Genomic DNA, 24,755 nt, shown 5'->3' with positions numbered 1-24,755 from the left:
TCTCTCTTTTAAAGGTGATGGGAGACAGAAGATTTTTAACTGTCCCCCTTTTCTGTTGCTTTCAATATTCTTGCTCTGAGACGACACACGACAGTACCACTTACACATATATAAAAAGGGCTCTGGTCCAATAAAGTAACAAAGCTAAAAATAGCCTTTGGCCAGAGGCATTTGTTCATTATATAAATCAAAGAAGCGTACAGAAATGGACACAAAGTGGCTGGTAATGCCCAGTGCATTCCTAATGGCTGGCTAAAATGATCTGGGTGCATTGCATGCAGATGTCAGGTATTTTAATAAAGAACTCCATTGTTCGGGGGCCCTCGACTCCTCCATAGCTCCCAGCGCTCCTTTAGGAAGAGGGAGGGGGACAGCCATTCCAGCTGGGCTTGGAACCTTGTTTGAGTCAGGAAAACCACAGCTCATAAGCAAAGAGGAAGCATAATGTTCTACAAGGACAAAACATTAGCAAAAATGTCACTCAGCCCTGGTTCCACATGTTGGCTGCCACGGCCTCTTCCTCCGAGCATGCCCGATTGATATAAATTCCATCTGCTCAGCAGCCAAGTGACAGAGAAGAAATACCAGCATCTGGTCTCTATTGCTGTCGGGTTTTTTGTTCCATGTTAGACCTTAGCTAGAAACATATGAAGAGATGAAGGTGCTGGCAAGCGACTAAAAGGCTGCACTGGCACAAGAGAGACTTTCTGATGCTTTTCACACTTCACTCTGGATTTTTACAGGGGAAAAGGCGGAGGAGACTTGATAAACTACATCTTAGGAGCCAGCAGGCCTGGAGGTCATTTGGTCTCCAAAAGCATGTGTGTGTGTGTGTGTGTGTGTGTGTGTTTGCATATGTGTTTGAAACTGTACAGCACAACAATATTTTTTTAGTGCAAGAAAAGGTAACCAAGGCTGCGGTCACACGTAACAGAAGCCACACAAGTGAGACGGAAAACAGCCGGAGTTTCCGGGCGCGATCTCACCAGCACATCTGGGAAGCGTAGCACTTCCGTGGCTCAACCGAGGCTTCCAGACGAAACTGCGTGGCAAAAAACTAGTACCTTGGAGGTACTAGTTTCCGGAAACTGCGGGGCAAGGGCGGGCGTCTGATCGCGTTTCCGGAGGCATCCGGCGCCCGCCCATGTCCCCTTGCAAATAAGGTGTTTTTTTTTTGTCCAAGTCTCTGTGGATGCGCATGCGCACCCAACGGAGCATGCGCATTTGTCATGTACACAAAAATAAAAAACAGTTTGCCGCGGCGCGCGCTTCTTCGTTGCGCGCCGGCTTGTCCTGTGATCGGCACCTCTCCCTTGCCATGGAACTTCCACGGTACCTCCACGGTACCTCCACAGGAGGTCTGATCACGTAACTGCGCAGTAGTTTGCCCCAGGGCAAACAGCCACGCTTCTCCTCTGCAGTTTCCTGCCCGTGTGACCGGGGCCATAGTCACACAAGAATGTGACTCTTCAGCTAATCTCCACCCTTCCCCCCCCACCCCTGGTCTCTTAAACATCCACTGGTTTGGACCCATTCCCAAATCACTTTATATTCTCTTGAAAAGCAGCTGGAAAATGCCAAAAGACCAAACCAGACTTAACTCTGTGTTAACCCCATTGTATCTGGCAAGATGTTAGTCTGCTGAGAGGACAGTGTTGTAGGAGGAATGCAGCACACAAAAAAAGATTTCATATTTTTTATGAAAACTGTTTTCAGCTGTGGCAGTTTTGAAAGAAACTGGGTGCATGGGAAATTACTTGATGATGGTGAGTTGCATGACAAAGGCAGAGAGGTTAGGACTAAACCAGCTCTCCTTCTGTTGTGAGGAAACATCTAAGATGCATTATGACATATACTAAGAGTAATTATCCAGCCATGCAACTGCATTATAAGAAGATAAGAAAACAGAGCAGGGGAATTCTTAAGCCTTCTCACACAGATGCAAAGGTAGGTACATGTTTCTTGAAGATATAGGCCAATGTTACTTCCATTTGTTTGCAATCTCTCCCCACGCTGCTGGGCTACTGGGATCTCTTTTGCATTAGAGTGTCATCTCGTTTGGTTGAAAGGGCCACAAACTGACAAGGCGAAGCGAAGCGAGTGAACAGCAATCAAAATGACATTATAATACACATATCCACACAAGAAGAAGACAAGTAGTGAGAAAAGATGTGAATGAGACTGAATTGCTCTGGAGACACACATACATTTATAATGAAGCCCTAAAATGCTTAAATATTGATTAGAATAAAATATAAAAATGCTACCAGGAGCTTCCCATCATCTATGTTCAGTCACAAAGATAATGACATGGGCTGACAATGATTTCCAGAAGTGTCCATATGTATGTTTTCAAAGCCAGATGGGTTTTCCTGTACAGAACAGACAACACTGAGCCTGTATACTACCAAAGGTCTGAACAGAAAGGGCCAACTTCAACTTAATGCTCATCTTGTACAAAAACAAACAAACAAAAAATGCTCATATCTACAGAATGATAATTTACATTAGAATGCAGAGTCCACATGAATTTTGTAGAATTCCTTTTAAACTTGAAAGAGAGAAACAGATAGCTCTGCCCATTTATGCTTCTGGTATGTTGTTCCAAAAGCCATGTGGATTTTACTTCCTGACACATTCTCTCTTTCTTCTGCATACATCTATAAATATTTTTTTAAAAAACATTGTGACTTTCCCCTTTTCTCTAAAACCCAAGAACAGCCAAATGTATTTGCCTCCTATACAGTATTATTATTACATAATGTATCACACACCATCAAAAAAATTAGTGACTTCTAGTTTTCATTTTGCAGACAAGCAAGAGTCTTGGCTGAGTTCATTCACCTATAGGTCTCAGGGCCACATATTCAATCTTAAGAGGTGTCTGAGGGTGATATTCAGCAATATTACTAGTTTGTTCTATCAAAACCTCTGATCGCTACCCGCTCCTGCTGATCTACTAAGTCAATGACAGTCTTCAAAGACATGCCCTTCTTTCATACTTTAGTGTCTGTTCATGAGATTGCTTAAGCAACATAGCTGCTTCCCATGTATCACTCTACCGTATGGTGCCTCTTCAAAGCACTATCTACCGTGTTTCCCCGAAAATAAGACACTGCCTTATATTTATTTTTTCTCAAGAAGACACATTAGGGCTTATACCACAAATGCATAGAAATCCTGCTAGGGCTTATTTTTGGTGTAGGTCTTATTTTGGGGGAAACAGGGTATATGTTGTTCCCCGTGTTACGATTCAGAACCCTGCAATAAAAGCTTTTTTCCCCCTAAAAGGCTAAGGTCGGGTGATGTTAAATGCCACAATCAAAGTTCTTTAGAAGGTGAGACAAACTTTGTTTTTCTTTCCACTGCTCAATCACCAGAACATCACAAAGTGGTGTATCACATAGAATTACATAAACTTAATTATGCTATATTATAGGCAATACAAACCACTGGGGTCACATCACTAAAATCAATATAGCTAACACCAGAAAGAAGTCTGTGAAGCTTATTGTTCACAATGATGGTCGATATGGCATTTCTTAAACAACAAGGAAGAACTTTGCAAAGAGTTCGTTTTGCATGTGTTCATGAAGGGAGGGGACCAGGGTGCTATGAGCTCAGTACCCCACTGTGAAATACATCAATGTAATTTCCCGGAAGTCAGAAACTTGAAACAATACAGCTGCCGCGATGAGTGAATAGCTGATGGAGCTTATGTGAGCTTCGGTAGCAGGCCAGAGCGTTGTTCTAGTGTGAATGACAAGTGATGGGCCAAATCGCAGGGGAGCTACCGATGAGTTATTAATGGTGACAGGTACACTACCTGGGAGACAGGTTGAGAGGGGAAAAAGATTATTTATAAGCGAATAGTTAACAGCTGTACCTACTGCTAAGCATTACATGGATGCCACAAACTGTAGAATTCAAATCGCGGGTTATTCAAGCACGAACAACTGCCTGTCACCAAACTTGCAGCGCATCGCTACAAATTAAGGTGGGAGAGATGAGACGAGGGCTGGAGCTAAAGGAGGCAATGTCATCATGGAGACTGAGATAAGGACCAGAGAAAGGCCGAGATAACCACGAGGTGAATTACAATTCTTAATAATAATGATGAATTGTCAAGAACAGCTTTTTAATTTTTCCTGAGGGCTTTTTGTAGGAGAACAGATGCTGAATGGATCCAGTACTGACAAAAATAAATGAGAAGAAAATCACAGTAAAGCAAAAAAAGGGGGGAATGTCTTCAGAGAAGTTTCTTTTTACATAAGGAATAATAAACTTTTGTGGTAGAGATAATTTCTTCACATATTTTTTCTAAGAATGTGACAGCCAATGTCTCAAATCTCTAAGAAATAACACCAATTTAGGAAAGGGTTAGTAAAAAAAACCCACCACCAATTCCTACATTTAAGATAGAGATAACCAATACACTATTTAGATCTGTGTGAATACAGCCAAATTAATTTCTGTTATTTGCTGCAACAAGCTGCAAATATATAATCCTCCCCTAGCACAAATACAAATTGTACCAAGCTGTCTAAAATTTTTCTACGGTGCAACCCTAATATTATTTTGTAAACTACGTCCTATCCTCTTTTTTAAAAAACTAAAATAACAGTAATTATTTTTTAAAAAAAACTCTTGGAAAATGCTAAATCAAATGCATGTCAAAATTTTAAAAGTCTTGCTGTCCATGACACCCACCTCCTTCCAGGGTTTTTCCAGTGCCTGACAAAGTCAGGTGTATTAGATAATTACCTGGCATCAAATATTCATTACTGTACTGTGAATGAGGCTAAATATTTTTAAATTTTGCCATTTTCAATCAACCCTTATATTAAAATCTGGGATTCTACTGTTTAACTTTTGTCTAGAGTATGTCATTTTTGTGTGTGAAAGAGGCATTCCGAAGAGCTTAGTGTGTTAGGAAAGTACAGAGTTGGGCTCTCATTTATAATTCAAATTTTACAAGTAATTAAAATGGAAAATATTTTAAATAATTTTACTCATCACCACTCATGCTCCTGAGTTCCATTTTAGTCCTTAAATGCTAAATATTTGGATTGCAAGCATTTAACCAGAGAATGACTTCAAAAATGGTCTCAAAACATTTCTATTAATATAGAAATGAACACTCCATTAGCCTCTCAGACATGACCATCCTAATATAGGCTTAAACACAATCAACCGCACTGGACTGGAATGCCTCCATGTGAAAAAAAGTTCCACACATGTTGTTCCCATATGATTCCAAATTCCAGGATCACACGAGTGAAGCCTGGCCTCTGGCTTTAGACCTGAGATTCAGATTTGAATGCTCGTTCTCAAGTCAACAGGCTGAAATCTCAGGACTGCCAGTTCACACACTGGATGGCTCCCTCTGAGAATTCCATTCCTGCCAGCTTACAGTAACTATTGCACATCATTGACATCTCAACTACATTAACAATTAGTACACAGTAAATTTCTATGTTCTTCTGAAAAACCGTTCATACTGAATAGTCTGTCTTCCCAAGGACTGAGGAACAAGTATCATATGATACAACTCCTAGCGCTGTGTAGAATGTGACATCACCAGACCAGGGCTGCCAACCCCCCCGGTAGGGCGGAATTCCCCCCGCCCCGGAGGCCCATTACCCGACGCCGGGGAATCCAGGCCTGGGGGGAACTCCGCCCCGGCGTGCGCGTCACCCGGAAGTGACGTCGCATGCTGGGGGCGTGGCCACGCCATTTGAGGGGAAAACAAAGAGTTTCCCCCTCAAATGGCGTGGCCCCGCTCAGCATGTGACATCACTTCCGGTGATTCCGTTTTCAAGATTTGGCAACCCTACACCAGACCCACCTATGAGTCTCGTGGGATGTAGGGGATCTGACAACATTATGCTATGTATCTGGTTCCATCAGTGGACAGATTTGGGGGTGGAGCCTGGGAAGCGAGGAGTTTGGGAAGGGGGGGGACTGTGGGGGGGTATAATGCCATACAGCCCACGATCCAAAGCTGCCATTTTCTCCAGAGGAACTGATCTCTGTACTCTGGAGATTAACTGTAATTATGGGAGATCTTCAGGACTCATCTAGAGGTTGACAACTCTACCTGTAACAGTAAAACCACAGATGGGGAACAGCCCATAAAAGAACACTCACAAGATAGACCTTGGCAGTGGGTCGTCTCTCTCAACTGAAGTGAACATTTGGTCGTCTCTTTCTCAGGGTTGCCTCTTACAAAATTGTAATGCACATGCCCTGCTTCAACACTGTATACTTTTATGCAGTGGCTTTTCTTGGAAAACAACAGACCAAGGCAAGAGGTCAGTCATATGCTGACTGCTGCTTCTGTGTCTTTTGTTAAGAAGGGCAGCAACTTAAAAAGGGGTGCCCATAATTTGTACTGAGATCTGTAGACCTCTGCTAGTGGTGACAGTCTGTCTTGCAAACCAAACTCCAAATCCCAGCCTCCTTTAAACTTTTCTCAACTCACAGGGCCCCAATTTTATACTGCCCTGTTCTCCCGTGGCAGTTCCCTCCAAGATCATCTGCTGGATTTGTTTAAACATGCAAGGCTCTGTTTTAAAATTGATTTCGCTCAGATACAATGCTGCAGGCTATTGTCCAAGGGAAAATGGCAGTTCCATTAATAAAAACAATTTTTTGCATAAAAGAAGTTGCCTGTATTTTTGCTGTGTTCTAATGTATCAACTGTGACCTCAAAGAATTTTTAAAAAAACCCATCCTGTGTCTAAATGCTCTAACCCTTCCTGCCAAGGAATGTTACTTTATCAAAGGATCGCGACGTTCAACATTCAACAGTAGTGAGTACAAATCCCTGAAAATCCCACTTTCTGAAAAAGCTGTAAGTTTTTGTATGCGTTTAGAAGGGTAACCAAAGAAAAGAGGACACTTTGTGCCATTCGCATGTCTAGCCAACTGATTTTTTTTAATCAGTGTAATTTACTTCTTTAATGTATAAACATCATTACAGAACTATCAGAATGTTTCCATTCAGCAAGCACAAACAAACAAACAAACAGAAAAGAAGCCACAAAATAATTATAAAGCATATGGTGTGCACCATGGCTGTGTTTATTTTATGACAGTTAACTTTATTTACAGTGTAATCTGGTAAGAATTAATTCTCAAAGGACTCTGCACAAAATATGGCCAGCTTTTCCCTTCGCCCTCAAACCACACACTAGAGCTATGTTGTCAACCCATGTAAATAAATTGCACTAAGTGGAAATCTCTTGTTTTCTACAAAAACAAAAACACCATGTTCCCCCCCCTCCCTGGTACAGATTCATTATGAATTCTTTGAGTGACAAAAACTACACATTGCCAATACTAATAAAATCCAGGAAGCCTGATTTTTGGCCCGTGCCAAGCTTTTGGTGGAAACATAACATTTTAAAGGGCTTCCTCTGCTCGTATCTGAGTCTTAAGAGTGTCTTGTGTTGTTCACATTAGCCTGCTTGCTCATGTATCTGTACAGCTTGGGAAGAGCTTTGTGCAAACCTCCTTTTCCCTTTTTTCCAGCAGTTATTATTACAGTAAAATATTTCCAGAGACATTTGGAAGAGAGATGAAATTCATTTTAGTAGCTCGTTATTAAATTGGCTTAATACTTCAGGCAGGATTTTAAGCAGGATGATGCCTAAGAAACAGGGCTGCACTCCAGGGAGGCTTTTGGGGACCAGGAAGGAAGAGACTCATCTCCTGAAGACTCTTCCATCATGCTCATTAACTTCCCTTAGCCCTCCCTTTTCTGCCCTCCACTTTGAGCAGGATCATAGCTAGGGACCAACTTAAGATGCATTTGCTGAAGTTGTCTAATGGAGCAGAATTTTTGTTTTTGTTGTTGCACTACTCAAATTGGAATTACACTTACACAGAAATGCAGGCCTGGCTTCCACACAGAGGAAAATGTGGTAGTAATGAGAGAACAGAGACTCATGGCAGTAGAATGGATTGCACCGCTTCTGGTGGACGATCATGGGATCATGGAGGGTTACATTTTGGAATGCTTCCCTATGTGAAGAACTCCCTGGAAACAGAAAGCCAGAGCACAGCAAGCAAACCTTTCTTCCTACTAAGTTAGTGACTGAAGGTGTTTTTTTAAATGCAATTGAACATTCAGTGCTGGAACCTACCACTTGGAGTCTGAAGTGGTGTAATCAAGTGGAGAGCCAGTTTGGTGTAGTGGTTAATAGCGCGGATTCTAATCTGGGGGCCCGGTCACATGAGCGAGATAATCCGGGGGGAAGTGGCGTTTTTTGCTCCAGAGCAAAATGAAGCGCGGTATCACAATCTGACATTCCCCAGAGGCTCCGTGCTCAGGCCGTCAGCCACCAATCACACGGTGATGGCAAAGTGTGGCAAGGAAGCAGTACTGTGTTTGTGCACATGTGTGTTTGTGCACATACCATGGAGGCTTACAAGAAAACATCCAGTGGGATGCAGACGAGCGCTAGATGCGCTGGGATACCAGCACTTCCGCGATCAGACGCCCACCCGCATCCCATGTTTTCCGGATAATACTACGCTTTCCCAGTTACTTTTTAACTCCGCATCTTCGGCTGGACGCTACAGGTTGGAGACGAGCGCGCAATGCTTGCCAGATGTTGCTGTATGATCATGCCCTTTTAATCTGCCCGGCAGTCGTTCCTCTCACACGGCAAATTCTCCATGTGACCGGGATCTGGGAGAACCAGATTTGATTCCCTGCTACTCTACATGTAGCCGCTGGTGTGACCTTGGGTCAGTCATAAATTCTTTCAGAGCTGTTCTCTCAAGGGCAGTTCTTGAGAGAGCTCTCTCAGCCCCACGTACCTCACAGGGTATCTGTTGTGGGGAGGGGGAGGGGGAGGGATTGTAAACTATGCTGGGACTCCTTCGGGTGGTGAAGGGCAAGGTACAAATGCAATCTCTTCTTCTCTTCTTCAATTCTATCTTCCTGCATGTATGAACCAAGTCTCATTCTCCCTTCTGTTGTTGCAGAGGAAAATGTCATTCAGATAAACACATGAAATGTGATTGGTATAACTAATTTTGGATTTGGGAAACTTTGGCTGTGACCACACACAAAATAATCCACTGTCAATCCACTCTCAATGCACTTTCTGACTGGATTTTACTGTGTGAACTGGCAAAATCCAGTTGGAAAGTGGATTGAAAGTGGATTATTTTTTGTTTGTGATCGCAGTTTTTGCTTTCTTGAAAAAACTGCCTTTTTTCTGGGTGCTTATTGTGTTCCTGGTTTTGGTGCTACAGCATCCAACTGAGAACAGCCTGCAGAGTTGGTGCACTGGTATGATCTTAGCACCAACCCTGCTAGTATTTTCATTAGGGCTTAGCCAGAAAAGGTGTACCTTCCCTTTTATGCAAGTTTGGGGCAATGCAGTGAAAGGAGCTGAAAATATTGGACAGTTCATGAGCATTACTTTGCATAGGTGTTGCTTATGTCCTCTTTGACATGAATCAAGTTCACAACGTGATCCATGGTTAGCTAGGATTACCCATTTGACCTGTCCAGACAACGTTACCTTTATTCTGAATTGGTTTTTCCTTAGATGTGAAAAAAGGGAAGAGACCTCTGTAGGAAACCACATAAGATACTGAGGACCAGAGGCCACACAAAAAGGCTGATATACTTAACTGTGTGCAAACCAAATATTAATATATACAGTGCAAAGAGTACAGTATGATTTGTGAAAACAGTCCCTATAAAGAGTGCATAATAAAGTGAGGTATGACCATTCAGGTATAAACACTCAGTACATAATACTTAATACTAATACTAATTATGACAATTAGTAAACTATAGCAAATGATGGTCTGCTGGCTACTTATGACACCATGTAGATATAGAGTCCAGTGGCACCTTTAAGGCCAACAAAGTTTTATTCACGGTATGAGCTTTCTTGTGCATGCACACTTTTTCAAATACATTGGAATGGTAGGTAAGGTTCAAACTTACAGACAGGGTTTTGAATCTTACCTAGCAAGCACAAGAAAGCTCATACCTTGAATAAAACTTTGTTGGTCTTAAAGGTGCCACTGGACTCTAAATTTGTTCTACTGCTTCAGACCAACACCGCTGACCACCTGGATCTACCATTTAGATATGTTCTTCGGAATTGTTTCTGTTGTCATATCAAAGCAGTGGTCGAAATTTGGGACAGAACTGACATGTTTTCATAGTTGCCAGGTCTCCCACTATGGCAGGAGACCTCCCATTAAGCCCAGTCATTGCCTACAAAGCCTGAAATAATGGTAGGAGGAAACTGAAGGAAAATGGGGATGTGCTCCGGCATTGTGCTAGCACGCTGATGTCACTTTTGACCAAAAACAAAAAAACAGAGTTGCACAGGTACTGTTGTTCACTGATGTCTTCTGTGCAGACAAACTTTGGGGCTGTACCTGTGCAGGCCAGAAGCAGAATAATTATTTCCAGCTTAGAACTACCAAAGGTAGGCGCCCCGCCCCTTTGGAGTTGACGCAATGGCTTTCCCACCCAAGCCATCACATTCTCCAGGCAGGTGCCCCCTTCCCTCAGGCTGCCACAAACCCACACCATAAGAAAAAAATGGGGGGGGAACATGTGAGAGCTCACAGCGGGGCAGGAGGGAGGGAATGTGTGCTTGCACAAAAGACATTGATGAACAACAGTTATTTCTTTGTTTTATTAGACTTTTATCCTGATCTCCCCTGCATGCAGGGCTCAAGGCAGCTTACAACAATTAAAAACAGATAAAACAGTAAGAATAGTAAAACCCTCTATCATACACCAATAACTACTTCAGAATACAAGATGGCACAGACATAAGTGTGTAGTGCTCTTTTGGGTCTGTGCAGATGTGCCTAGAATTAACCAGTTGGGCAGTGGGCAATCACCACCGACACTCTCTGATCATACTAGGTCAGGGCAGGGTCAGGCAGGGGAGGCCAATATAGCAGGCCACCCCTCACCTCAACCAAAGGCCCAGCAAAACATCTCCATTTTACAGCCCCTGCAGAACTGAAGCAGATCTTGCAGGGCCCTGATCTCATTTGGCAGAGTGTTCCACCAGGCTGAGCCAGAGCCAAAAAAGGCTCTGGCTCTGGCTAAGGCTAAAGGGATATCCTTTAGGCCAGGGACAATTAGCAGCTGTTGATCCGATGAGCAGTTATAGGTAAGTGCAACTCTATTTTCATCATCCATCTTCGGTGCAGCCCCACATTGGGACCATTAGCAAGCTACTCTCCAGAGGTGGTGGGGTAACACTCTCACTGGAAGAAAGACTGAAGAACGGCTTTGCCCACACATCCATATCCTTCCTGGCCTGCAGGTCCAAAGGATAATGCTTCACAAATGTGTCCTCTGCCAACCACATCACAGACTTGCAGATGTCCACAAGTGGGACTCTCCTGTTGAATGCAGCCAAGGAACCTTGTGCCTGGGTGGAGTGTGCAGTTACCTCCAGTAGATAAGGCTCTCCAGACTGCCTTGTAGCAAGAATGGATAGCGGCCACCACCAACCTGGAAAGGGTGAAGAAGCAGCCCTCCCTTTCTTAGGGCCCCAGTAACAGGCAAGGAAACAAAGGTAAGCACAGAGCTTGCTGGAATGCTCCTATTCAGTGGTGGCAAAAAGGAACTGAGGGATACGATGTGCCTGCCTCTAAAGCACGTGACGGCTTGGGCGGACAAGTTGTCACATTGACTCCAGAAGGAATGGGATACCCCTTTGGTCATTCTAAGCTGGGCAAAGTATTCTGTGGCCTGCACGGGAACAGTCCCGATGTGGGGCTGAACCAAAGATGGAAGATGAACAGAAGTGATTTCATGACGTCAGGGGACAGCATTCTAGGATTTGTCAAAAACTCTATGGTTAAATTTGGTAATTTTGTGAATTCTAGAGCACACCCCCAGCATGATGACATCACTTCCAGTTTTTGCTGGAAGTGACATCAGCATGCTGGTGTAGGGCTGGTGCACCTGTCACTAACCCCAATATGCTCCCTGGAACTGGCAATGTTACATGTTTCTGCTGTCACAGAAACGGCACAGATATTTAGGAGGGAATGGAGACGGGACAATAGGCTCCATGTTTGCTGATTCATTGCACTGAAGCTTGTCTCCTCCCTGAAAACAGGGATTATACAGCAGTAATACATAGATATTACAGCAATTTGGAACTAAATTCAAGGCTTCCCAGCTCATTGTGCTATGCGTGTAAAGGGGAGGAGGCAGGAGGGGAGCTTCAGTGCACAAAAGCATGGATAAACATGATTTCTGAATACAATTTCCATCTGTTTTTCTGGCAGAATGTTAGAAGAAGCATTTTATCTTATTTAATATATAAGACATACATTAAAAAGCTTGATGAGCAAAAATCAGCCTCATTCATATGAGCTTGGATTTAATATACCATTTTAACCAATAAGAATGATTTAAAGTATTTACAACCTAAGTGTATATAAAAAGAAGTGCATTGTTTTTAATTCCACTTTAGCTGATAAGCAAAAACATAATTTTAAATTTTGGTGGGATTGGGAGCAAAAAAAATATCACAGAATCTGCTCTTGGATCTGTTGAAGATTAATTTACCAAGAGGCTGTCTTAAAAACATGTTGCGATTACTTTTAAATATTTTATAATAAATCAGATATATGGCTGCTCTTTGGATTCAAAATGCAACCTGGTGTGTGTGTGTGTGGAGGGGGGAGAACACCTCTTTCTACATGACACACATTGATTTTGTAGTCTTTCTGTGTCAAAACAGAAAGTGTCCACCTTTCTAGTCACTTTTGGGGGGCTCCCATCTGGAATTGGGTTTTTTTTTCATTTAGCCAAAATTTTAAATGAATTAATCATAAATGCTCTCTGGCCCTCTGGAAAATGTGGCGGTTCAATGTAAGAGGTTTGAAGTCTAATTAGAAATGACCTATATAAATTCTGGAGTTGTTGTGTTGACGCTGCCACATCTTTCTCAAGATTACCACACCGTTATCATGAGCGTCTGTTGCCTTAACATTCCATTTGTAAAAAAGATTTCCTGGCTGGCAGGCCTAATTTCATTGAAATTCTAAAAAGAAATATACCAGGAACTCGTGTGTGTGTGTGTGTGTGTGTGTGTGCACGCATGCGCCCCTACACACACACGGATGCACACATCCTTCCTGATGAAACAATATTTAATATTCTACAGTAAAGGGCACATACAATGATTTTATGGCAAAAATGTTCTCTTACATGCCTTCATTACTTCAGCATTTTTTCAGTTGTTAAAAAGTACATCCATTTTTGTTATCCAAACAATTTACAAATACTGGTTGTGAGACATCCGCATTGTAAATATTGGGAATAATTTTAAAAGTACTGTGAATTATGAGGTCCTTCCCCAGAATATATTAGAAATAGATCTCAAGGCAAAGCCAAACTGTTATAAAAGGAGAATTCAAAATATGAGTCAAATTTCTAAAAAAAAAAAGAAGGTATTTTTGTTTACCAGATATTTAAATATTTTCCAAAAAACTGACCTTAATGATTTCAAATATATGCAGCCTTAAAAACCAGAGGTTCATTTCTCGCTACCCTCAGCACTGTACTGCTGGCTGCCTTCAAGGCAACAATAAGTGTTAATGACATTTACCCCTTCTAATAAGAGTCATTCACACTTCACTGTTATTCCTTGTTATTACTTAGGACAGGCACTAGCACCTCATTGAAAGATCAGTGCTGCAAGCAAAAAGTCCCCCCCTGAGATCCCTCCGACTTCAAGAAAAAGCACTAAATCAATGGATGCTAGATAGATGGCAAGTCTGATTCTCTAGGGCCCTCTGTGGTGTTTTAAAAGTCTGTAAAGTCCTAAGTTTCATTAGTGCCTGTAGCCTGTGCCCACCGACATACCACTAATAAACTAATCTCCAATTTTAACAATTCCATACATAGTTTGGGTAAAGCCCAAATCCATTCAACCGTCTTAATATAGACATTCAGAGTGGACATATACTTGAAAATCCCATCACCTTTATGACTGTAATAGTTTTATATGGCTAGGCCTTAATACAAAGGTGGTTCTGCTAACAAATGAAAAGGGTATTGGCTTTAAATTTTACCTCCCACATACCCAATAGTAAAGGAGTCAAACTGTCTTGCTTTCAAAGCATTTCCAAATACTTCTTTCCCAACTTGCTCACCTTTGGATGCTGTAAAGACAGCTGGCAATGTGGGAAAAGAGATAGGTATCTCTTCCCAAAGGATTACTGTGCCCTACCTTTTGGAGGCCGGCATACAGTTTGCTGTACACATGACATAGATTGTGGCAGAGTTCTCACAAGCCATGTCAAAGACACTAGAGGGCAATCTCCAAGGTTATATGAACTGGATGTCCCCCACAGGCTCACTAGAGTTCATATCTCATAAATAACGTCACTGAGTTTGCTTGGGAGAACTAACGATTTTTTTCTAATTAACCAGATTCATATACCCATGAATATTTGGACATAATTTATTAAGTTGAACATACTCTTACAAAGTTTGACATCAAATCCCTCTTTGTTTACACAGGTTTATGGTTCTGTTTGTCATGTAACACTCAATGGCCACAGTCACATCTAGAGCAGGACAAAATAGTACAATCAAATGCTCCTTGTTATATTTTAAGAGTTTGTGATTTTCCATCAGCTGTTTCAGGATATACATTTATTTATTTATTTATTTAAACTAGGCTTTTATATCGCCCTCCCTGCAAGCAGGCTTAGGGCAGTATAACTCCAGTTTTGGCATGTAAAGAGCTTTGCACTTTAATTTTTAAAAGAAAATGCACATGGTTTTAGCTTATCCTGGAAATACTTTCAGTAGTAAGTATTTATAAAAGAGTCTGTGCTTCTGTAGCTGTACTCAGTGCTGACTTAGGGTATATACCTACACCTTCCACATGCAGAAGAAAATCGGACAGAGAGTTATAGAATCATATTATTCAAAAGCTGAAAGGGGCATAATGGGCCATTTAGTCCAATACCCTGCTCAATGTAGGAAATCAAAAGCTAAAATCTTCCCAGCAGATGGCTTAACGAAGTCTCTGCTTGAAGACATCTACAGAAGGAGAGTCTCTTCCATAACTGGATCCACTGTCAAAGTGAAATAAGAACATAAAAACATGCTTGATCAGACTGGGGGTCCATCCTGTTTCATATAGTGGCCAATCAGTTGCCCTGCAGGGCAGACAGACGGGAATAGATGCTGAAGCTTTCACCTGATGAAGATTCCTCCTAGCACAGGGATTCAGAGGTTTGCTGCCTCTGCATATGGAGGTTTCCTTTAGTCACCGTGGCTAGTAGCCATTGATAGATCTATCTTCCATCAATGTGTCTAATTCCTACCTAAAGCCATCTATGCTCCCGGCCATCACTGTATCTACAATTTAACTATTCATCAAGTAGAGAAGTATTTTCTTTTATCTGTCCAGAGCTGATTATCCAGAGGGACAAAAACTTATCTCTATCCACTTTCTCAACCCCATGCACAATTTTATAAATGTCTACCATATCCCTCCTTGGCCATCTTTTCCCCCCTCTAAACTGAGAAGTTCCAGACTCTTTAGCCTTTCCCCATAGGAAAGGTATGATAATAACCCCTAAATCATTTTGTTGCCCTCTTCTGCACTTTTTTTCATTCTGCAATATCCTTTTAGAGATATAATTGTAAAAAGTGATTCTACCATTAGGAAGTTTATCCTTATGTTTTCTATTAAGTACAGTGTGCCACCAAAACAGAGAGAATTGCACATTCACAGTGAAATGGTTGTCTAGAGATTGTGCCAGGTTCCAGTGTGGATTTTGTACCTCTGGTGCGGACACTGGTATTTTCATTCTTCAATTGTATCAGTACATCATGGATTTTCACTTTACAAATACAGTTTCACATAGCCTTTTGATGGAGTGGCTGTAGTTTCTATAGCATTAATTCTCTTCAACCTCAGCAGTTTGGTTAGCTATGGCTCAGGGATAGAAAAAATATGTATAAAGGTTTCCTCAAATTGTTTATTTTTATCTATCAAATTAGGCAAGAAGGTATACCTATCTATCAAATTAGGAAGAGGGAGGCAAGAAGGTATACCGTGGTCCCCTGATCAATCACTGGACAATTTCTGGTGGTCCACCTAGTGACTGCTATTACTGGGATTCTTACAAAGGACCTATATTGAGCTTGATCTGGTGTAGGAAGGCCCTTCTCATGTTGGCAGTGCACAGTTTGAATACTGAAAATGGATGAGTAATACCTTAACTGAGTCTCTCTCACACAACAAGATGCTCAGGATACACAACAGAGGACGGTGGAGGGCTGGAAAAGATGCAGAAAAAATAACTAAAAATAACCGATATGTTCACTATGAAATATTTTTAGTTTAGAAAAGAAAACAGCTGAAGGGAAGTAAGATACAGGTTCATGCAATTAACTGTTCAGAGAGTGAACAGAGAGAAACTTCCATCTCTTATAAAGAAATCAGGGACATCCAACAAAATTATTAGAAGCCGATTCAGGACAGGCAAAAGAAAGTACCTCATCACAGAAACACGGTCAATGTATACCATCCTGAGCTTGCTGGTGGGGAACACTGGATAACCACCACCACCACCTTTGGCATATCATTGCCACTAAAACTGCAATACCATGAAGAATTACTCTGATTTTCAATGGGCTTAGTTGGTTTGGTTTCAATGGCTTACACTGGAGTAACTCTGCATAGGATTATGCTGTTATGTGTGGTAATGCCTATTGGTTTAGATGGCTTTAGACAAATTAATGGAAGATAAATCTATCTATAGTAGTTAGCCATGATAAATTGAGCCTCCATGTTCAAACACAATAAATATATCTCTGAATACCAATTGTTATGGGCAGGGCTATTGCCTTGAAGCCTTGCCTTTGGGCCTTTTCTGGCTGCTGCTAGCAATAGGATATTCAATTAAGCAGAGGCTTGGCTCATCCTGTACAGAACTGCTTATGTTCTCAGGAAAAGCTGATTCATGTTCACAACACTCTTAGACTTTACAGAAATTAAAGCTTGATTAAAATACAGGTATACGATCAAAAGCATTCATTACGTCTACATTATGAACACTAATTTATATTAGTGTAGTATTCTGGCACAATCAGATTTCCTTTGTTTATATCCTCTTTCTTCACACCATACACAGCATTTATTAGGAGAACAAACAAAACTTTATAAGTTAGCTAGTTACAAGTTCTATCCATCTATCTAGTACTGCTCATACGGCTATCACTTTAAACAGAAACTAGGTACAAGTTTTCTTTCAGATTTTATTCAGTTTATAATTCCCCACATTTTCACACAAATCCTCTAGTAATATTCCGCCTCTCAAGTTACATATGCATAAAATTAGAGAACCAAAATAATAGGCATACTTGCCTCGGTCACTTACCAAATCCCTTCATTTGCCCAGCAACACAATCTACAGCCAACTGCTAACCAAATCAGTATGTGGTATGGCTTTTAACAGCTGTTACAGTTCGCCTTGATGATTATTCTCCTTTAACGGAGAGAATATTCAGCACAGTGTTGCTGTATATATAAAATGCCTTTTAGATGTTGTAACAGGAGCCTGGGAGACACTTTCAAATGGGCTCATCCCATAGAAGTATTGAACCATCACATGAACAGGAAACCTGTATGTGCTGACCATTACCTCTGATCCCAGCCAGAGGTTTTTGTCCCTGCTCACATGACAGAGGGTCTTTAAAAGTCACAGTGGCACTACAAAGTAAACTTAATGAAAAGAACATTCTAAACATCACTTCAACTCCATTGAACAAAAAGGCCCACAATTTGTTTTGGTGACACTTTAGAAACTAACCCATTCATTTCACAGGCCAGAACTGGAGAACCCACTTTATCAGAGGCACAGAGTTCTGGCCTGTAAAAGCCACTAGCAACAAGAATCATTGGGGGGTGGATCTGGTAGCTGAAATGGGAGCATTCCAAAGGATAATTAAAGAGCATAAATTGGCCTGTTCCTGCAACACTTGCCCACTACAAGGAGCCTTAGACTTCAAAAGCACTTGTCTTGATTTCAGTATGCATTTGAAAACAAATGCATTTTTAGCTCTGTGTGGAAATCCAGTCTGCTCATCATGATTCTAGCCATTTTACCCACCTTTTAAACAACATTATTCAGACCTCAGGAATTTACACTTTAATGCATAAGCACACATGGCATCATTTAAGAAAGAAATGTACATCTGCGAATGCAAGGCACAGGATCGAATCTAAAGCATATGTGGAGGCAGATAATCATTGGGGGGGTGGAATAAAATGATATATTTAGGCAACTATAGCTCTTTAAATCCTTAAAAACAAATTAACAACCTTTCAGAAAACTGGCTTTTACCACAGGTTTTGTACAGTTTTATATAATAAGGTTTTATTTACATAAACTAAGAAAAAGGATTTGAAGTAGGGTTGGAGGAAGAAAAGGTAACGGAAATATTATTAGAAAAAATCTACCATTTGGTTCTGTCTTCAAAACTTGCACCCTGATCCTGAAATTATTCATTTGGAATTAAATTCAATGGAACTTGCCTCCACATTTCCTCAGCAGTGGAGCATGTTAGCTGGAACTTTTCCAGAACTTAAAACAGGCCATGATACCTGGACTATAAATCCAACATGAATCACAGAAGGTTTTTGGTCATGAACTCTTGATGCCCTCTCTTTTGATATCTCCAGCCAATATAAGCTGCCCCTATTTTTCTTTTAAGTGGCTCCCTTTTAAAAATGCATTTAGTGAGCACATATGTGCACTAGCATTTGGATCTTCTCGGATCGGCCTGTAGAAGTTAACAGTGCAATCCTAAACAAAATTACACCCTTCTAAGCCCATCAGCTTTAATGGATTTAGTGGGGTGTAACTCTGCTCAGGATCATACTGCCTATCTCTGAGCAAGAAGCAGTGCATATGCATGAACGGGGGTTGCCAATCTCCAGGTGGAGCCTGGAGTTCTTCTGGAATCACAACTGATCTCCAGGAGACAGAGATCAGTTACCCGGGGAAAAAAGGGCAGTTTTGGATGGTGAGCTATATGGCACTATACCCTGCTGAGGTGCCACCCCTCCCCAAACTCCCCAAATCTTCAGGAATTTCCCAACCTGCAGCTGGCAATGCTAGCTCTTAATGCACTCTTATAGATGCAAAATGCCAGTACACCGTTTCTTCCAACCAACCTGATTGCCTAACTGACCACAACAGTTTCTTAAAAAAAATTTTTTTTACTTAAAAGTGTTTCAGATATGTTTAATCTCAGTACAGAGTTCAATGTACTTATTACAGCATTAGAGCGGCAACTCAAACACATCCAGCAACTTTTATTAACAGACCCTACAGCCAAAGTCAACAGATAGCCAGCGCAGAAGAGCCTTCAGTCATTTATGCTGTGAATGCAGGGGTGCCTCAGGCAGTGGTCCTTGATGGCAGAATAAGGCATTACACATGCACATGAGTGTCCCCTGTTTTTAACTGTGAAATATTTGGGGGCTCAGTATTTCTAGAAAGCAAATCTTTATGTTTGTATTGATTTTTCTGAAGTGACAGGAAGCAAATATATACATTTTTATATACACCTTCACCTCAAGAAATAAGAAAAGCTGATAATTAATAAAGGAAACCAATGATGTTCCATTAAAGTTTCTAAGGGCCAAATCAGATGAGATTGGAAAGACCTCTGTATAGGGATGATCTGTGTGTCAGATCTTCCACAGATTTTAAAAAGATAATTAGCAGCCCCAGGCAGCTGCTTTGAAGATCTGGGAAGGGCTGCTGGGCTAGAGGCTGCTTAAACCTTTCCTCCCATGCTTCTTCCATGATTTAAAGCTTCTATTCACTCTGGCAGCAGCAGGGAAGAGGATAAACATCCAGGCATTGAACTTGTCTTTTCACCTGCACAGGGTGAACTACAACTTTGGGACAGATTCACGTGGGTAGCCATGTTGGTCTGAAGCAACAGAACAAAGTTTGAGTCCAGTGGCACCTTTAAGACCAACAAAGTTTAATTCATGGGATAGGGTGGGGTATAAATTAAATTAACAATAACAACAATAATAATAATTCTGGATATAAGCTTTTATGTGCATGCACACTTCTTCAGATACATTGAAACAATTTTCCTCAAGCCTTACATATAGGTAGAGGGGGGTGGTTAGTTGCCAGGATGGGCTGGTTAGAGACAAGATGCATAAGTAACTGGGCAATAAGTATAGTTGAAATTGGATTGAAGCAGTTGGCAAGACCTGCGAATGGCAGCAAATTAGTGGACAAATACAAGAATTTCAAAACCCCTTATCCAGCCAGCAGCCCTTAATCAATCTTTTCTTCAGTGCAGCTACCACAAAAAATCTGGTACAGATCCTGTTTGCCTCTAGTTTGTTTTGGCTCTATTTGTCACAAACAAACCAGAGTTTGCTTATGATGAGCATGGACCTGCTTGAACTGATGGTCTACCATGTTTCTTTCTCTCCCTTTCCTCGTTACCTCACACTGAGGATGAAAACAGAAGACTCCAACTAATGTCAGTACAATTATGATCTCTGAATGTGGGTGCCATAACAAACTGCAGCTTGCATTTGCTGAGTAACGGTATTGCTTGGGAAGAAAGGTAAATAAAGAGTTGTCCAGCTAGGAGACAGAGTATAGTCTAGGAACTTTAAGGACAGCAACAACAATATAGTTTCAACTTTACACAATATTTGCAACTTTGGAATAATGAGTCTTGAAGCAGGTCTGGCCAAAAGGAAAAAAATCAGCCCCCCCCCCGACCCCATGACCAGGATTCTTAACCATTATTAAACCATGGTTGAGGAGATGGGAAATGGCTTGTGAGTCCAACAATTAACCATGAAATGCCTGTCAGAACAAACTACAATTTGTCTTTGACATTTAAATTAATCTGGGCTGTGTGATGCCAGCCAAATGCATAGTCAACTCCTGCATTCAGTTGCTCACAGGTTCCTGTAACATTTGAAGGAGAACTAATAGCTGTTTCTACAACTAGGACATGTCCCCCTATGCATATGCCCTTTCTAATGGTTAAAGAAACACCATCAGCTAAATATACAGTATCTGAAGTAGCTCAGATTTATAGTTTAAACATAAAATCTCATATTGACAACTACAGAGTATAGAATGTCAATATTATTTGCTTATTCTACTTTAACTATTAGCCACAATGTATAGATAGGAATTCTCAGGCTGGGGCAAGTGATGCATTGTATTCTTGGTGCTTGGGGGGGGGGGCAACAGTGGGAGGGCTTCTAGTGTCCTGGCCCCACTGTTGGACCTCCTGATGGCACCTGGTACTTTTGGCCACCGTGTGACAGAGTGTTGGACTAGATGGGCCATTGGCCTGATCTAACATTGGCTTCTCTTATGTTCTTATGCTTACTTTAACTACTCTCCTTAGTAAAGAGGCTTAAAAATTTAGAAAACCTGGGGCTTTCCAAGTTACAGTGTTAGAGAATCATGCTTATGAGCCTAAATCAGGGCTTGTAGTTTTCATATCAGCTGAAGAACTGACTGCAAAGCATTTTTTAAAAAAGAACATCTTTGACTACAATGAAATTATAACACAAGCCAGAGGACATGTTACCTATATAATTCTAGTAACATGAAGACAATACCTGGAGCTGGTAAAGAAACTGTATATATTATTTTTAAGTTATTAAAAATCCTGAAAATTATATCTAGAAAGGGGATAAATTTGAAAAGTCTTTAGAGTCCGTATTAATCATACCAAGTGAACAATATTGCATTTAATCTCTATTCTTGTGCTTCTTTGTTGAACTACATTTGATTTCACAGTACTCTCCAGGACTTTTAGAACTAGAAACTTCAGCTGCTTAGAATTGGAGTACTGAGATCCCCAAGAGCCTATCAAGCCTGTTATATGCTTCCCACCCAATCCCTGCCATGCTACGAAAACATACAAGAAAAACGTGACAAAGAGCTTCATGTCTTCATGTCACTTAAGATGCCCAAAACTTCCAGTAACACTCCTCCTCCTCCACTCCACCCAATTATAAACAATTTATGCAAGCCATCTTACATTATAAAAAAGAGAGAAAAAGTCATGCCTATTGGCCCTGGAGTCAAGAGTTATTAAAGAAATCCATACCCTAGGCCACTTCCTACCTGAAGAATGTAGCCCCGAACATAGTCCCGAAGTGTCCAGCCCAAACCATGCAGAATGTGCAGCACTTCTTCCTGCTTCAATACACTGAAGAGTCGATCCAGCAATATCTTCAGTCTCACTGGCACGGCCTGGGTACCATACAGCATCAGGCTGCTGATATCAAACACTACATTGGATTGTACAATCTCCACTTGAGTTGGATGGTATAGATGCTGGGTGCTAAGTTTGTCCAAAGCTGAGAGAGAGAAACAAGAAACATAAAATACACTGAGTCTAAAAATACATTCCCATACAGAGGGCACAGTTTAAGTTGAATTAAAAAAAAAAACAATGGCAAGGAAATAACTCTAGAGACAAAACAAATAAGCTATATTATAAGCACTGAATACAAGTTTAAAATTCTAGTTGATTAGCATTCTTCCTGGACCCTTCCCTCCCAAATTGATTTTATTAAATTGGAACACAACAGCTTCTGTTTGAAAAAAGCTGCTAGGTATTAGCTGGGTTTAAATTTTTATAACCAAATACACCTATCATTACAAGAGGACAATAAAGGAAAACATATTTCTACAACAATGTTCCAAGGCCAGCCGCACCTTAAAGACTAACAAAATTTAAAGTTCACTTAATCAGATATTTCTACAGCAGCAGCGTTCACTGAGAAATTGCTAAGAGCAGTAAGAACTACTACTGTGAAGGAGGGGAAACATCATTTTAGCTTTAAGGTACCATGCTGAAATACCTCCTTTGAATGCATGCGTGCAAACTCGCTGTTGTGCACACAACAGTGCAATAATCACTGCTTACTCAAGTTCCTCTGCTTTCCCATTTTCTTCCAGAAGCTCCAAAACTGCCACGACTATCTGTCATATACCTTTTCCAGTCTTTGTAATTTGAACACACTCTCTAAATAGCAGATTTCACACAAGATGTCACTTCTATTTGGGCACATATTTATCTGTTTTGTCAACTAGACACATAATGTTAAGACACACCACTCAAGATTTTCTACCTGCGTGCATGCAGCAAAAACAGACACAGGTGCATTTATCATAGATTAACTATTCATGGGATCTATGAGTTTCCCTATATACAAGTGACACATGCAGCCCTCAAGAACACTACTAAGCTTCATAATTTTGAGTTCTATCTCTATATCATAATGAAGCAGAGATTGTTAATGAATTGCTGCATTTAACACAATGAACTTTCATCACAGTATTGTGGGTGCATGTGTGTATATATAAATATATAATTTTGTCAGGCTTTAAATTAATGCTGTAGGGGGTCCTCTCCTCTCCCTCCTCTTGTACTTTGGTATCTTCTTTGCTTGTGGTCACTGGAGAGTTCATGTACTCTTGATAAATTGCTTTCCTACATCCGCAGCATAAATGCCCTTATCGTTTCCCTGCTGGCTTCATTCAGCACACTTGCCCCAAGGGATATTTTGTCAAAGAGTACTGGTTTCCTCATACTTCATTTCTTGCTACTGATTTGTCTGATCTTTCCTATTCTAGCAGTTTAGTCAACCTTGAATAAATAGGCTTTTAAAAATTAATTTAAAAGTTCAGAAAAGATAAGGGATTGGCAAGCTTGGGGACTGAAGTCCTCTGTCTGTCTGCAGAGCATTCACACTGCAGAAATACAAAATGCAATATCCTGCCAAATACGCTCAATGTTAATTATTTTATTTATTTAAACTTACAAGTCAGACTCAGTTGCTAAGGGCCAGAGAGAACAACTTTTAAAAAACACAAATAGAATATGTAGTATTTATTGCAAAATATAAATATATGAATCTGTATTAAATCTGTATTAAATTTCGCATGCTAGCAAGGACATGCTAAAGATCCTACAAGCTAGGCTTCAGCAGTACCTGGATAGAGAACTGCCAGAAGTACAAGCTGGGTTTCGAAGAGGTAAAGGAACTAAAGATCAAATTGCCAACAATCGCTGGATTATGGAGAAAGCAAGAGAGTACCAGAAAAAACATTTACTTCTGCTTTATTGACTATGCTAAATCCTTTGATTGTGTGGATCACAATAAACTATGGCAAGTCCTTAAAGAGATGGGAGTACCAGACCACCTCACATGTCTCTTGAGAAACCTGTATAAGGGTCAAGAAGCGACAGTTAGAACCGGATACGGAACAACTGATTGGTTTAGCACAGGAAAAGGAGTACAACAAGGATGTATATTGTCACCTTGCTTATTTAATATATATGCAGAGTACATCATACGAAATGCCGGCCTGGATGAATCACAAGCCGGAATTAAGATTGCTGGGGAAAACATCAACAACCTCAAATATGCAGACAATACCACTCTAATGGCAGAAGGTGAAGAGGACCTAAAGAGCCTCTTGCTAAGATTGAAAAAGGACAGTGCAAAAGTTCACTTGAAACTCAATATCAAAAAAACTACGATCATGGCATCCGGCCCCATCACTCCTTGGCAAATAGAAGGGGAAGTCATGGACGCAGTGACAGACTTCACGTTTCTGGGATCCAAGATCACTGCAGACGGTGACTGCAGCCATGAAATTAAAAGACGCCTGCTCCTTGGGAG

General features: G+C 40.9%; 1 protein-coding gene across 1 annotated transcript in view; it reads right to left on the bottom strand.

Moving 5' to 3' along the window:
• BNC2 (basonuclin 2) overlaps window positions 1-24,755 on the bottom strand; it is a 351,100-nt gene that overhangs the window by 117,643 nt on the left and 208,702 nt on the right. The window contains exon 4 of the mRNA XM_015427749.1: window positions 22,186-22,421. Within this exon, the coding sequence (XP_015283235.1) occupies window positions 22,186-22,421 (236 nt within the window). The remainder of the gene's footprint in view (window positions 1-22,185; window positions 22,422-24,755) is intronic.

The sequence above is a fragment of the Gekko japonicus genome, unplaced genomic scaffold (genome assembly GCF_001447785.1).
Source record: "Gekko japonicus isolate JY-2015 unplaced genomic scaffold, Gekko_japonicus_V1.1 scaffold466, whole genome shotgun sequence".
Taxonomy (NCBI): Eukaryota; Metazoa; Chordata; class Lepidosauria; order Squamata; family Gekkonidae; genus Gekko; species Gekko japonicus.
This window is presented reverse-complemented; position numbering and strand designations above follow the sequence as displayed.